This window comes from Solea senegalensis, linkage group LG19, assembly GCF_019176455.1.
Source record: "Solea senegalensis isolate Sse05_10M linkage group LG19, IFAPA_SoseM_1, whole genome shotgun sequence".
Taxonomy (NCBI): Eukaryota; Metazoa; Chordata; class Actinopteri; order Pleuronectiformes; family Soleidae; genus Solea; species Solea senegalensis.
In genome coordinates, this window is record NC_058038.1 from 5890350 (window position 1) to 5906613 (window position 16264).

Sequence of the window (16264 nt, forward strand, 5' to 3'; positions counted from 1 at the left end):
GTGCATGTGCCCTGTAGATAACAGTCTGTGAAAACCTCCCCGAAGCTGTAAAAGCAGCTTGTTTCAGGTCCCCTGATGATTTCACAGGACATTGAACTTTACACCTATCATTTGTTACCTCTTCAGGGCATTTCCAAATATCCATTACCATGTTTCCGAGGAATGTAACAACCTTTAACCTCCACCGGCTTTTATGTATGCATAATTTATCTCGGGAATAAATGTGACACTGCATTTTGTGGGCTGTTGGCATGATGTGTGTTTGCGCACACTTAAGAAAAGCTGGGTGACCTTCCGGGATGCAGATGCAAAAAAAAAAAAAATGAAGTTGCTGCACTTGAATGGGCGCAGCCTTGGGTCACGCTGCACACTCTGTTGCAACAGTTTCTTTGTGCCATGACAATACATTAATTTCATGAGTCATCAGGCTACGAGTGGCAGTTTATGTCGCTCTAAACATTGTTTAATTGGATTCTGATCCATGACAACACCACCGGAGGGGTTGTTTCCTTCTATTATTTCTGCGGCACCTGAAGCATAATGGTGGTGATTACATCCCTCCTGTGGTGTCCTGGTGTCTCAGCTGTTGCACGGCCCGTGAGAATAAACACACTGACAGTCATGGTTCACGCTGCCCGGCTGCCCTGTTTGGCTACTGGTGAAGCCCGAGCAGCAACATGCTGCTGAGACAAGCCTTGGTTCAGAAGGAATTATAAAAAAAAAAAAAGGGAAAAGACTTTAAAATAACAGAGGAAGAAGAAACAAATTAATTGTTGACTAAACAAACTCAGGCACTGTAAAGATCCTAAAGGTGTTTGAAAAGTGTAGAAAAATACAAACCAAATCACTTTTTTAATTTTTAACATAATATAATATAGACAAAGCTTTACAACAAAATTAAATGTAGTATTACTGGTTGTAGTAATTAGTTAGCTAGTTTGCCTGAAGATTAAGGTTGGATTATAGGAATTAGAAAACATCATCCCTTTTAGACTCTCTTGTGATGACATTATAAAGAACATTCTCATTATTTTCATTCATATTATCATTATGTCTGGGCTAGCACATTCAATTCTGAATTGGAAACTCCAAAGCTCATTTCAAAAACCTTTCTTAGCCTTAAAAGGTCTAAGTACAATTATTTGTTGTCATGATAAACATTTAAATGATTGAACATGAACTATCGGGTTTAAAAAAAGAGACAATCCTGGGTTCAAAAACTGGAAAAATATGATATACTTAAAACAAAAATCCAATTTTCCTGTGAGTGACACTGGCTAACGAGGCCGTGGGAGGAACAGAAAGTACAATCACCTCCTCCTCCCAGGAAACACGGGAGAGGTCACTGACCCCTGCCGAGGTAGATTTCAGAGGACGGCCTGCACATGAAGTCAGCAGTGACAGCACAGCAAGGAATAACATTGCTGGGCCTTTGACCTTCAGTGTAGCCCCACACTGTCTCACAACGAGATGCATCTGAATAATACATAGGCCTCTCCTGCTGGGACCACAAGCAGAGGAGCACAAACTGCATTCACATCATGGTGTGAGGTTTTCTCCCACAGCATCCCATACAATAAAGAACACACTGTGTTTTGACCAGCTGGGGTCGACTTCCTGATTTGTCTGCATTATAATTCTCTTTATTCTTCTACATTCAAATGTGTAGCTCACAGTTTCTATGTTTCAAAAGCTTGAAAGAGAGCGAGAGAGAGAGAGAGAGGAGAAAAAGCAAGATGCTGCAGTTGTGGCCACACATTAATTTCACCCCTCCGTGAAGAATAGATTGAGCCATGAGAATTCTGCTGTTTACACAGTGGGAATGTATGAAACATTTCATTTTTAAATCACATCAGTGATTTCTGACAAGGCATGTTCTGGCTCTCTCTCTCTCTTTCTCTCTCCTTTTCTTGTTTGCATCTGCATTTACATACAGGGGCAGATCTGTGGCTCGCACCAGGATTATTTGAATTTCATAGTGTTTGACATTTGATAATGGTGCTATGTGTTTATAGATTCTACACTCCTCTGCCATAGGATTCCTATCATGTTTGTTCAGCGCACGTCGCCCTCCCTTTTCCCCCTGCAAAAGCAATTGAATCCCGGGAAAACTCAAATATCACTATATGTGACATCAAAAAGATAAACCCAATTATTGTTTTAGCTTTGCGTGAGTAGACACACATCAATCAATCCTGTAGGGATATCTTTATTTACATACGGGCGGCAGAAGCGATGGGAAGCAGAGGAGAAGAAGGTTTGCATAACAATTGTATAATTTATTATGATGGAAGAACCGTATCACTGCCACATAATGATTGTCCTCACCTGTCCATACAGATTTAATAATTTATTGTGTCTCTCTGTGTTTGTAAATCAGGCTGTGTTGTCACAGGAGCATGTGTCTTTTTTTTCTTTTTTTTTGTTTTTAACCAAGCCATCTGAGCTGTACAACACAACAGTTACTCGATAATGTGAAGAACAGGAAGAATAAAGTAATCAGATGAAAAGAGAACAGATTTTCTTGCAGCTTCGGGGATCGAGGGGTTGTGGACAGATGTGACTGTCTAGGAGCAGAGAGTGGGAGGGAGTGTGCACAGTGGGAAACTGGCAACATATGATTAACAGGTGTTTGTACAGTGTGTGTGTGTGTGCATGCTTGTATTTCCTACCTTTTAAGGATTTTCTTCTGGCATAACTGACCTTGTCAGGACCATGGAGACCAAAAACCTGGTCCTAATGAGGCATAACCTCATTTCTGAGGAGCTAGTTAAGGGCTGAACTTAGTAAGTTAAGGTTAGGGTTTGGTAGTAATTGGTTGTAGTCAGGCCTAACGCCTTGTTTAGGCTTACCAAATGTCCTGAGAAGAATAGCACTGCAAACTTGTGTGTGTGTGCTTGTATTTATATTTTTGTGGGGTCCAAAGAAATGTACAAACCTATCTTTGTGGAGACATTTTGTCTGGGCCCCACAATTTTAAAGGGCTTTTTAAGGGTTAAGACCTGGTTTTAGGCTTAGGGTTAGAATTGGGGTTTAGTTCAGGGTAAGGGATTAGGGGATGCATTAGTCTACATCAATCGAGTGTGTGTGTGCTTGTATTTATTACCTTTAATGACCTTTTCTGGCATAAACATTGACCTTGTCAGGACCAGTAGTCCAAACCAAAACCTGGAGAAGAATAGCTGCATGTGTCATCACTAAAATGTAAAAACTCTCTAAAATATTAAAACAAGTGTGAGTGTATGTGGTGTGTGTGGTCTCTGTCATTCAATCCAGTCTCATGCATGCAGGTTAGAGTGACAGCAGATTACCACCCTCTGCTGGACCAGATAGTGAATAAAAATCAGTTTCTTCTTCACAAATACACTCCACTACAAAAATATCACTGACAGCCCTGTTGTCGCTTCAACTCTATTACTGCTGAATTTGTGTGTATTTAAAAACATTTGTTACAAAGCTTTTTGTCTTGCTTTCAAGTCCTCGAACGCAACATGGAACTGGAGTCTTCTTGTGTCCTCGTTTCCTCCCGGTCTGTTTTTGTTGCGCCACCCGCAGTAGCATTAGCGGCACCACTGATTCTCAGCGTGTCTTATCATTTTAGTGACATTAATGTTACTAAAATTGTGTTATTGTTACATTAAAATGTTATTATACCATTTAGGTGATTAAATTCAGCTTCAACTCGCTGCTTTTAAACATGTGTCGGCTTCCTGGACTCCGTGTTTGTGTAAGTAACAGCGAACAAATCAACACTTGTTACTCTGGCTTATGGCGTGGGTTTTAGTTTTATGACGTATTTAAATGGTTCTTCTTGTTATTTGATATTATAGATGTCATTTGCACGCCAGGGTTGTGTCAGTATCTAATAACAAAGCTTAATATAAAGCCTTTGTCAATTAATATGTACAGACGTTTTCTTTCTTAGTTAATGTATTAAGTTATTGAGAGTTAAATATTATTTAATGTCATCATGACTCACTTTTGGAGGAACAACTACTTGGTGCCTGTGTTTTTTTTTATGGACAAATTCCTGTGGATAACTTGTGTACTGAGTCTCAATTCTTTCTTCAGTCACATGTTTGTGTAATTTTAATTTATGCACACAGCCTCAAAGACTCTGTTGTGTGCTTTGCAGTAAAAACAAAACGATTGTACTTCCAGCTGATGTGACTGTGCAGTCAGGCTGCAACTTGCAGACCATACAGTTATACAGAAAATTGTATAAAAATATTGTGCCCAACCTTTAAAATGTAAACGTAATCTAATATATTGTCCAAAAATCTAATATGGTATTATTAGTATGGATTCTTTGTAATGAGAAACAAAAAACTCACATAATTATACTCATTTTATTTTAAAAAAGACATTCAAAGTGACTAATAAATTATCAAAATAGTTGGCAGTCGTAATAATGATAAGAAGAAGAAAAATAGTAACGTCTAATTGTAAGACTACATTGATATATATGTTTGTATAAGTGTAATCACTTTAAAATCAAAATCTTTTTACCTCAATCATGGAGACAAGTCAACCGGATAGTGCGTTTTGCATTTTGAAGCGCAAGCTTACCATGCAAACAAAAAGAACAACATATCTTATAGAATATGAAGGCCACCATAGTTCCTTAATGTGCTAGGGAATTTGGATTTTGGTCAGCACATAAATCCTGTCTTTGTTTTATTCTTGCTGTCTCACCACTAGACATCACTAATTCTTAAACATTGGACCCATAATTGCACCGGCCTCAGACTTCACAAGGCTGTGTTCATGTACAAATCAATCGGGGGCTTTAAAACCAGCCGTACTTTGCCAACATGCAGCTTCACAGAGGATCCAAACATGGGACAGTGTCACAACTGGAGCCAGTAGTTGGCAGCGTCGATGTTGTGCATGTGTCACACTCACATATCTCTGGCTCAGGATGCCCTCACCTGTGTTTTGTAGATGCCAGTTTGGAAATTAGGTGTTTACATCTGTTTCACTGCAGCAAAGAGGCTGTAGGCGATGGGGGGGAAAACAAGTGTCCTTGTGTTTTTGTATAACTGTGGTGGGCACTTTTATCTTGCGGCATTCCATCATGTGTCACTGAAGATAGAGTGCGACGAATGTCAGTTCACTTTGTTTAGATGGCATCAATATGGAGATGGAGACTTTCAAGAAGAGGTGGCAGGATGTTTCAAGATTGCTTTTTTTTTCTTTTTCTTTTTTTGTTAGAAAAACATTTTAAGGTCCAGTGTATAACATTTAGGAGGGTTTGTTAGCAGAAATTGAATAAACTACCCACATGTACAAGTGTATAAGTAGTAATTCGGTTTAACTGGTTTGGTTCAACTTAAAGTAAGCCTTTTATGTGCACTGAGTGCAACCAATCAGAGTGTGAGTTAGTGTTTTGAAGAGGAAGCTTACTGCACAAATGAAAAATGACATCTTTCACTGATGCACTTGGAAAATGGAGGATTGAGTAACCTACAGTGCAGCCTCCTTTCACTATTATGGCCCCTGTCTATGGAACAGCCTCATTGAAGACCTGAGGGCAGAAGAGAATATCAGTATTTTTAAAAGCAAATTAAAGACCTGGCTTTTAACTGAACTCCATATAATTTTTGTAACTTTTTACTGTATTTTTTTTTCTTTTAGTTTATAGTCCATTTTACCTCAGTATTCCCTTTTTACAAGCCTTTGTCCACAGTTTTACTGTTATTTATTTATTCAATTTTTATTTGTTATTATTTACATATTTATTTTTCTTTTGTTTTTGCTGGGTTCTGGTAATTCATGAGTATTGTAGTTGTATTTTTGATATTATCCCCCATTTTATGTGTTGCTGTGATGGTTAATAGGTGGGGTTTTTTTTTGGCATATTTTCTTGTTTTGTTTTATCCTGTGAATCACTTTGACTTGCATTGCTTTGTATGAAAGATGCTTGTAAATAAAGCAAAATTGATGATAACGATGTGGGCAGTTTCACCAAACTGTGACACTGATGATCTCTGAAAGAGCTGAGCACAGAATGAGTGTTTCAGGTTCAAAATTTTACTTTTGAAAAGTCACACAGTGCACATGGAAGTGTAGCTGAAAATGAGAAACGCTTCATCATCATCTCAAGTGCTCTCCTGACTCACCACTCTCTGCCCCACAGCATAAGTGAAGACCTCCTCATCAATGGCTCAGCTGTGGTCGAAAATCTTTGCCGTTCTGCCTCCTAATGAGGACCAGTTTCCCCTGCACTTCAGTGACACAGTGGAGTCAAGTGTGCTGGATGTGCTGAAACGCTCCAGGCAGCAGCTGTACAGCGACACTTCCAGGGCCACCCGTGTGCTAAACGCTCAGATCGTTTTGGATTTTTCGTGGGAGAAGCTCAACACGGGAACGTGGCGCCATGTGGACAAAGAGTGGAGACGTGTCTATTCTTACGGTTGCCTTTTCAAAGTGGCCGCCCTGTGTCGTGACGGTCCATCGGAGGACGAGGTGCGGCAGGCCGTCAGGACTTGTGACATGGGTTTACTCATGGGTGCGGCCGTCATGGACAATATACTCCAGGTCATTGTTGGGATTCTCCAAAATGAGGTCAGAAAATCCTCTAAGGAAGACGATGAAGTTGAACAAGTGGAGGTGAAGGTTTGTGGGCCTTTTAATTAATTAAAACACTGATAGAAATGCATGCAAGATTTCTGAAAACTGATATTAATCCAAAATGATCTTATCATTGCTCCCACCTCTCTTTCTCCTCTCTTCTACCCCAACCCGTCACAGCAGATGACACTTTGGTTCTGAGATATCCAGAATGTTTTTTTCTCTCCACTTTTGCCAAATGCTTCCTCATTGTGTTCCTGTCGGGTCTATAAAGTTTCTTGAGATAACGTAACATTATCAATTGGTGCTATGCAAATAAATACATTTCATCAACTGAAATGATCTAAATAGTATTCTATCTTGATGTCACTTCCAAGTGAGTCATAATTAAGAATGAATGTTTTACATGTACATTATGTTTATCTAAGCTCTATATAGATAAACATATGCAGTATATATAACCTGTAAGGCTGTAGACATGATTTATAGCTTATTCTGTGTATTAAGGTTGGTGATAAATTGGTTGGTTTTTTCATACATCATGATGCGGCCATTCTGCATTGATGTAGTGACGGCACATAATCACATCTATCCACGAGTTAATAGCAGACGCAGCTTGACTTGTTTTTTTAGTGATGGAACATTTCGTCCCTGTATGCTCCAACCATGACCCTCGAAAGGAATAAGAATTGACAAACCCTTTGTCGTCTCATTAACAGAGAATAAAGATCGAGCGCCCACATGTTCCTGTGATCAGAGAGGAGTCGGCTCTTCCCAGGGTAAAACGTCCATCACTGGAGAGCTTCAACACAAACTATCTGCTGCCTCGCAAACCAGTGGTTTTGGAAGGAATCATTGATCACTGGCCGGCACTCAACACACACCCATGGAGGTCTGATGATTACGCAACATTTATTCTTATTCTTTCAAAAAACATATTGTGTGGTTTGTAGGTTTTTATTCTGTATGGCAAACACATTTCAGATGAACACAAATACCATTTAATTTGTAGGAAAAGCCCTCTTTTTATTAAACGAAACATGCTGGAATATTAGGATTTAGTAGTTTACAATACAAGCAATGTACAGACACAATGTTTGCAGAGGTTGTTTAAAATGAGGACAGTTAATCGACTCTAAGAGGAACATTCCTATTTGGAAACTGAGCAAATCACATGAAAAGACATGTTCTGGAAAATGTTCAAACATTTACACAAGTAGTTAACTGTTGTATAGTTTCAAAAATGGTGTAAAAATGTTTTAATCTTGCAGAATATGATTCAATATTTAAGTTAATGTAAATGTGTCAAAATTAGTGCTGACACAATCTGACATTTCAGGTGTTCTGTTGTTTTTGTAGGATTAAAATGAAAGGAAATATCAATCAATCAGCATGTCTCTTATTAACCACGAGGCAGGGTCATGTGGTTTTGTGTTTAATTCTGGATTGATAATAATAACAACAGTGGAAATAATCATATCAAACGTCTGTATGCGTTGCGAGGCGAGGCGTACACCTGTAGTCATCCACTCCACTTGTGCCTCACCATGTAATTAGACTGATTTGCTCGAATCCAGCTGAGAGGGAGAAAACCTCCTCAAGTGCTCACTTCCTGCATGCGGCATACATTTAACATCAGTTTGACAAAAAGCAGCGACGTGCACGGAGTACGTTTCTGCCTTTAAAATGTCAAACAGCATAAGCAGCTTAGTTGTTTTTTCCCCACTATCATCCTTATTCCTCACTCGACAGTCTGATATAACTGCATCTCTGTTTAAGACATGTGCCTTACAGTCTTTTATTCCCCTCCTCCTGCGAAGCATAGAGTATTTGAGGTCCGTGGCCGGTTGTCGAACTGTTCCCGTTGAGGTGGGATCCAGGTACACGGACGAGGAATGGTCACAGTCGCTGCTCACGGTCAATGAATTCATCGATCGATATATCTGCAATAAAGTAAGTGCATCCACAGCCTGAACACAAAGGTAACAAACAGCACAATTTTAGTTTCTAACAGGGGGGGGTATTTTCGTGTTATATTTCCCCAGGATGGAGGGAAAGGTTTGGGCTATCTGGCTCAGCACCAGCTTTTCGATCAGGTACGGTTTGATATTTCACTTTTCAACTAATTTAAACATAATGATGAAAATGTTTATGAGTCTGTCAGTCGTCTAATTGTTCATTCAGCTAACGTTTCCAGCAGCACAGTGAAATGTGTTGCACCACATTGCTTCGAAACAGTATTGACTCCTCGGAGCTAATTTTACCATGGAAGTCAATAACATTGTCAGGGTTGAACTTTACAAAATGGCCTCCCCGTCGAGCTAAAAGCTGCTTTTTGGGCCACTGATCATTTAGAATGAGGCAAAACGAGGAGTCATCACACAACCAGGAATCAGCAGCAACGTCTTATACAGTATGTAGTGTTCAGCATCTGCCTTCATCCTTCATGATTATTACAGTGAGTGAGTGAAATGAGTGAAAGAAGACAATATACATGGCTGTGTTTTAAATAACACATGCAAGGGTTAACATTTAACTCATGCTTTTCTAGTACACTGTATTCTTGCTGTGCACCTGTTCACACTTGTTCATACTGCGCATCTATATAAAGCACATTGTTCTCTCACTTAATTAGGCCTTATCCACACAGAAACAACAACTTTGCCCAATACCATCCTTCTCTTTTCCAGCGTTTTCGGAAGTTGTGTAGTGGTTGTGTACAGTACATGAAAACTCAAGGGTGGTGTTTTGAGACGGCCTTGTTTTCTAAAAATAGATACCATACAGATTCTTCTAAACTCATTGTCATGTGTACGAGCACTTGTCATTCACACACTCCCAGATGCTATTTTCGAGTTTATTGTCTTGCCCAAGGACACTTCGGCACATGGACTGGAGTATAGTCTTCTGAGCCACAGCTGTTCACAACCTTAGCAGACATTAGGGCCGCGATGGTTAATCAATTACTAAATTAACCGCCAGCTGTGATAGTGTGATAATCAACTTGTTGATTTTAGTGTTTTATTTATAATTAAAAACAAGCTCTTTGATTTCACAGTTTCATAAATGTGAATGTTTTCGGTTTGTTTTTGCTCAATGTCACAAAGAAATCATTAAAAGTAATTAATCTTAGTTTGTGGACAAAAAAAAGACATTTGAAATATTTTTAGGTTTGGGAATCGAGAAAATAATCAACATTTAAATTGATTATTTAATTAATCAGGATAAATCCACCAGTTGAATTATTATACACTGGAACAAAATTGGTGGAAAGACCAAACCAAGAGAAAAGCCAGAGTGCAAACTTGATTTTACGTCATTATTCAGGAAAGGTAATCTTGATAATCTTAGGAGTTTGTGGGTCTTTTCTAATTGAATCATTCTCTGCAACGTTGCCTTAGATACCAGAGCTGAAGGAAGACATCCGCCTCCCTGATTACTGCTGTCTCGGTGAAGACGACGAAGATAACATCACCATAAACGCGTGGTTTGGACCCGGCGGTACAGTCTCTCCTCTTCACCAGGACCCTCAGCAAAACTTCTTGGCTCAGGTGACGACGACACAACAGCACCACTTAAAGCTCCAGTGCGTAACTTATATACCGACCAAATACCAAAAAATAGGGATGGGTTAGAAAAACAATCTCCTTCCTATCAATCTTAATTTGAAATCGTTTCCCAAAACCTTCATATCGATCTTTTAATATATTTTATTTCCTGTATCGTGAGAGTATCACAGTTCACAAGAAAAACGTCCGCATGCAGCTTTTCTGTTGGTCTTTCATTGTTACTACAAAACAACATAACCCTCACAGCATCCTCTGCTGGATAACTGGGTAATTGCAAATGGTCTTATGTGCTTCTAGGCTGAATATTATTGAATTTGGCCATGTTTCTACAGTTTGAGCTTGAATGATCACAGAGTTGCATTATGTGGTCATATTAACTATAAAGTGTGTTAGTGTAGCTACTTTGGGGTACATTTTTTAATGTAACATAAATAGTTAGACGTTAGAGAGATCCAAATTGAAAGAAAATTGAAAAAAACACCAAGCAAAATTAGGTGTGGGATAACTGAAATATCTCCAAATGAATCAATATCAAATTAGTGAAATCTAATGAAATTGGGACTGAATCAATTCAGGATGTGAGTAGTGAAACTCTTGTCCAGTTTTTTTTTGTTATTACTATTAACAGGATCCACTTTTGAAATGTTTGCGTCTTTTCTTGTTCGTGTTTTTCAGCCATACGCCAACCTTTCGCAGGAATGTTGCTTTACAATTGAGAGGTAGCTTCTCTCTCCTTACCTTAGTCAGTCATGATGTAAAATAAAAAAAACTCCTCTGCACAGCACTGGAATGTTGTGGTGTTACATCACAAACAAAACACTGCAGTATTGAAGAACAGAGAGAGAGAAAGAGTCGTGTGGAGCTGTAATTGAACAAATTTGGAAATGGCTTGACTGCAACAGATATTCGTTAAGATTGAAAAAGCCACGCACTACAGCTTTAACAGATCCAGTGAATGTTAGGGATGACTTACGTGATCGCAGCTTGTTTACAACATGGCGTTCCCCCCCCCTCTGTATATGATGTGTTAGGTTGTGGGAAGCAAATACATTCGCCTTTATTCCCCAGAGGACACAGACAAGCTGTACCCTCATCAGTCACAGCTGCTTCACAATACCAGTCAGGTAGGATTGACAGCCCCGTCGAGATAGAACACGTTGAGATTGCAAATATGCAGCGTTTCCCAGTTCTGACTCCCTCCGTGCAGGTGGAGGTGGAGAATCCAGACACGGAGCTTTTCCCGGCGTTTGCCAAAGCTCCGTTTCTCGAGTGTGTCCTGCACCCCGGAGACGTGCTGTTCATCCCTGTCCAGCACTGGCATTACGTCCGATCCTTGGAGCTCAGCTTCTCCGTCAGCTTCTGGTGGTCCTGAATTCTGGATTTGTAATAATAAAAAATATATTTTGCTACCAGAATTTAAGTTAAGCTTGTTTTCTCAACCCGGTCGCTGGATAGTTGCCTCCGTGTGCTTCTGTAACGCAGAGAGCAGCTTTAAACACGTGAGCTTGTGTTTTTGCGACCTTCTGTCGACACTTTTTTGAGATGGGTGAGTAATCACCCAAGTATGTTCGCATAGCATTTTGGTAAGAATCTACCAAATTCTACTTTGTGGTTCGCAGCGTTGCCTCACAGCATGAAGGTGCTGGGTTCAATTCCCAGTCTCGAACCGTTCTGTGTGGAGAACAGAACGCTTCAGTACTTCTTCTTGTACTTAAGTAAAATGTTGTCAAGACAGTGGTACTTTTGCTTGAGTAGAATATCTCAGTACTCTTTCCACCGCCAGACTACATTTCATCTTGATCTAATCCAGATTACATACTTTGGCCATTTAACACGTTCAGACGAGTATAATCTCATCTGAACATCTGAACATATCACAATGAATTTCGTCATGCTTGTGTAAGATGGTGACAGCTACACTATACGCAGTTCTATATAGTTCTTCTGGATCCAGTGGATCTCTCCGTGTGCTCTTGTTTACATAAGCGAGCTGTGGCTCTTTGGGCTGAAATGATGAAAACATTTCCCGCTTACAAACAAGGTTTTGGCACGAAAAACATCTGGTTAAGGTTAAAAAAAGAGACCATGGAGCTGTCACTTTTTCCAAAAAATCTATGAATTTTGCATGATATGCTATTCTTTCATTTCTGATTGTACTGTCTGTTCCTGTGAGACCATTTTAATATGAAAAAGTCTCTCTGTGCTCAGGGAATTGATAAATAATTTATTCATTTGCATCTGTGACCTGCGTGATTGTCAGACTGCCACTTAAACCAGTTTCCACGTTTGTTATTTTTTTTCTCTACCTGTTGCTCAGTCACTCATTAAATCCGAGGACCTGCCTCATTCGCGTGAATTATGGAAATCGCCCGTTTGAAGGTATTTTGTAAAATAAAATAAAAAAAGGTCGAGAACACAATTAAATGAGCCCGTTTTGAAAAGAGAAGCACATCCCATCAAATTAGACGACAGCCCTCTGAAAATAATATGGGAGATGAATCGAGCACAAACGACTTTAACTGCTCATTTGTTTTGGTTTGGGTGTTTTTTTTGTGTGCGTGTGTGTGTTTGTTTTTCTTTCCTCTGCTGTTAGCTTTCTGCACAATGGATGTTGCTGCAGTCATCAGCGGCATAATTAGACTAATCATTCTGCAGTGTGTGTGTGAGTGTGTGAGCGTTCACTGTTCATGGATCAAAGGTTTGTGTGATCAGCATTTGTCCTGATATTCAGGAGAATTTAGCCTCACTTTACACTAGACTGATTTGCATCCACAGCAGAAGGAAACACAGGGAAATGTTGCTATTTTACTTTTATGAAAGCCATTTTCTTTTGTCTAAATGGATCAGTGGTTCCTAATCTTGCTTTTGTCCAAGACAAACCAGGCCTCCTCAACCCGAACCCCTGTCCACGCACACTCATTAAAAGTGAATAATTACAAACGTTGATATGCAAAAATAAACAGCAGTTGTAGGTTAGTGTTCCTGTGCTCGCAGTGTATATGGATAAAAACTGTCCCGTGCTTCCCTGAAGTCTAAACCCCGACTCACAGACTTCTGCGACCGCGTCAGACCTGGTGAAAATTTACCTCTGAAAGTGGTTCGGGTGGGAGGGGCTAAAAACGGACCTGGGGCCAGGTTTAACGTGGATGAACGAAACTTGGTACGCACGTTCATTAGGTATGGACGGTCAAAAAAGTCGGTGGCGACTTTCCCGTGAATCCTACAGGAAGGCCGCCATTTTGGATCGAATGCCAACTCAGAGCCGATTTGGGCAATTTCGCACCAATGGTATTTGAACAAACTTGTTAGTTTTTTTGTAAATGCCTAGTTTAAGTTTAGTTTGTATTAGTTTTAGTGTCAAAAAAGGTCTTAATAAGTATTGCGTGTCATAAAAACCCAGCAAAAGATGCCATTTTAAAAAAAATGTATTAATGTATTGTATGAACAACCATCCCTGAATCAAATACTGTATAACGGTCTTCAAGAATTTCGGCTATAATTGAGCGTCACACTGCTGAGGTTGGATTCAGTTGCATAAAAACATGAATAATAATAAATAACCTGCATGAGACTAACATCTACTAACAGCATAAAGAATGTTATGTTTAACTTAGCATAGACATAAACATTTTATTCTAAATGAAAATACAACAAAATTGCCTGCAGAGAAAAAATAAATACAAAAGGATTATGTATGAAATTAATTTACAAAGACGAAAACGAAGCACATTTTCTCCACAATTTTAGTTAGAGTTAGTTTTACAAACACAGTTCAGTTCCAGTTAGTTATCATTTTTTCTTTTTCTTTATTTTGTAAACTATAATAACTTCCATACTTGTATTTCTCACGTGTGATATTTTGTCGCACAGATGCCGACAACAAGAACACGATCAGGTATCGCCACTAACTGACCTGATAAGACTTTGTTTAAAGAAAGCAATAAAGGTCACAGAAGTTCAGAAGTCACTCAAATTTAAAGGTGGTCCAAAAAGTGATACTGAGTTCTGATGATCCAAATAGTGTGCGATTGGGATTTTCTAAAATTTAAAATGCACAAATGATAGTTTTAATAACCTCACAACCTCAGAGCAGAGAAAGCCCTCTCATGTAATCTCTTGGATCCCCAGGTTGGGAACCCTGGCTCTACACCCATTTCATTTCAATTAAGTATGTTAATTACAATACAGACGTACACGATGTGTGGCGATGTGGAGGAGATTCAGGCGGCTCAGCAGTGATGTTCAAATTTTATCTGCTTTTCAACAAAATTCACCATCAAATAAAAGTTGTGTTTGGGGAAATCAAGGCTGCAAAAGAGACTCTCTCCCTCTAAAGAGCAACGTGGGTAGAATTTTAATAAAATTTTGAATAAAAACAGCAGAAGCAAAACGAATGAAACGCGACATCATACCTTCACAGAGGCAGTAATGATTTTACTGTTGTGTTTGTTCAAAAACTGCCCAAATGATTTCCATTACACTCTGTGAAGTGTGGAGTATTTTTTACTCGAAGGAGGTGTCGTCGTCAAATTATAGAAAAAAATTATGTAATTATGGATTCATGGTGAAAATGTGTTTCTTTGGGAGCTGAAATGTTTATTATTTTAACGCGTCTTTTAAAACGACAAAGACACAGTTAAACTTAACACTGATACATGATAATATTTCCCCAATATTATTTCAGCACAATAAACCGTCATCATGGCAAATGGTTTGTGACAATGAGAAGCCGTCTTCGTCAACTTTTGTTGGAATGGAAATGGTAGAATCATGCAGAGAGTGCCATCTGGCTTTAGTCAGCCTTATTGACAGAGAGTGTCTCTGTGTTTGCGGAAAATCAGTCAGTGCTGATGTCGTAAAATCTCTTTAAAATACACTATAATATTGCAGATGATGAAACGGAGAAGCAGCTGCTCTTTGAAAATCACATGATCTCACGTTTCCAGGTTCATTTTAGGATTATTTTCATGACCGATTAATCTGTCGGTGGTTTTCTCGATTCATTTGAGTAGTTTTTGATACGCAAAATGTCTGAAAATGTTCATTGTAGTTTGCCAAACCTGGAAATAATCATGTGCTCAAATGTAACGGAAATACTTGGTTTTATTAGTGGAAAAATACTCAATATAGTTGATGATTCATTTAGTAATTGCAAAATACTTGCATAATTGTTGCATTATTAACAATTGTTGTTAATTGTTGGTTAATTTACAAATGGAAAAGAGAGTTGAGGGAGAAGGAAACATTACTTCTTCTCTCTGCCTCCTTTAGTTTGTCAACATAACAATAACTGCAACAACTAATTGATTAATCCATAACTGAATTAATGCAAAATCCACGTATTGTTTAATCAGATCAGATTTTTCCTGCTTTGTTTTTGGTTAGTGGATAAAACAAGACATTTGAGAACATCATTTTTTTCTGGACCAAACAACTAATCGATTAATCGATTATGAAAATGAAATGTTTTGGTTCCAGTAGCCACCCTAAAAATAAAAGTGTCTTCAAAATGATTATAAAATAAATAGTAAAAACAGTGAATAGATTTAAATCTCAGTTGAGCAAATGAAACCAGCAGCTTATGTATTAAACATGGCAACGTGCAGGTAATAGACTTCTCCAAACCTGGTTACTTTACTCACAAGGTTATCGCTCGACCGATATGAACACAGTCCGTCTTTAATTCCGCGCGTAAACGCTGTCCGCTCCACTTAGACATCAGTGCATCGCCACTGTCAAGTAAGTGGCACAATTGACTTAAGATCACACAAAACTGCTTACGCTCATTATAATGTAATCAATAGTTAATTACCAGCGGAGTAATGGCGGACGCCCGGGGCCCGGTAACCCTTTCTCTTCAACCCAAGCCCTCGTCTCCTGCTCCTCTTTGTGATTAATGACCTCATGGATTTTGGCAAATAAGGTCCAGTCCATTAGATTTACTGTGTCTTGTCTTGTTATACGACACAGTGAGGGTCTGGGTTTAATCTGGGAATGTGAATAAAGGGAGGGTGAATAAAGTCGAGAATCCGAGTAAAATCTGGCAACTTTCTGGACAAAATGAGTAGTTAACCCTTTAATACCTAAGCCTCTATATGTCTGCCTGGACTTTTTTTTTTGCT

At 39.0% G+C, this 16264-nt stretch overlaps 1 protein-coding gene across 2 annotated transcripts; it reads left to right on the forward strand.

Moving 5' to 3' along the window:
• Window positions 1–3550: 3550 nt before the first annotated feature.
• Window positions 3551–11557, forward strand: kdm8 (lysine (K)-specific demethylase 8). 2 transcript variants are annotated; one of them, XM_044051924.1, is made up of 8 exons: window positions 3551–3727; window positions 6140–6618; window positions 7293–7465; window positions 8394–8526; window positions 8619–8669; window positions 9975–10124; window positions 11174–11266; window positions 11350–11557. In XM_044051924.1, the coding sequence occupies exons 2-8, from the start codon at window positions 6163–6165 to the stop codon at window positions 11512–11514; spliced, it is 1221 nt and encodes a 406-aa protein (XP_043907859.1). In that variant the 5' UTR covers window positions 3551–3727; window positions 6140–6162; the 3' UTR covers window positions 11515–11557. The 2 variants fall into 2 exon arrangements, with proteins under 2 accessions (XP_043907859.1, XP_043907860.1); XM_044051925.1 differs by lacking the exons at window positions 11174–11266; window positions 11350–11557 and adding an exon at window positions 10818–10902.
• Window positions 11558–16264: the final 4707 nt, after the last annotated feature.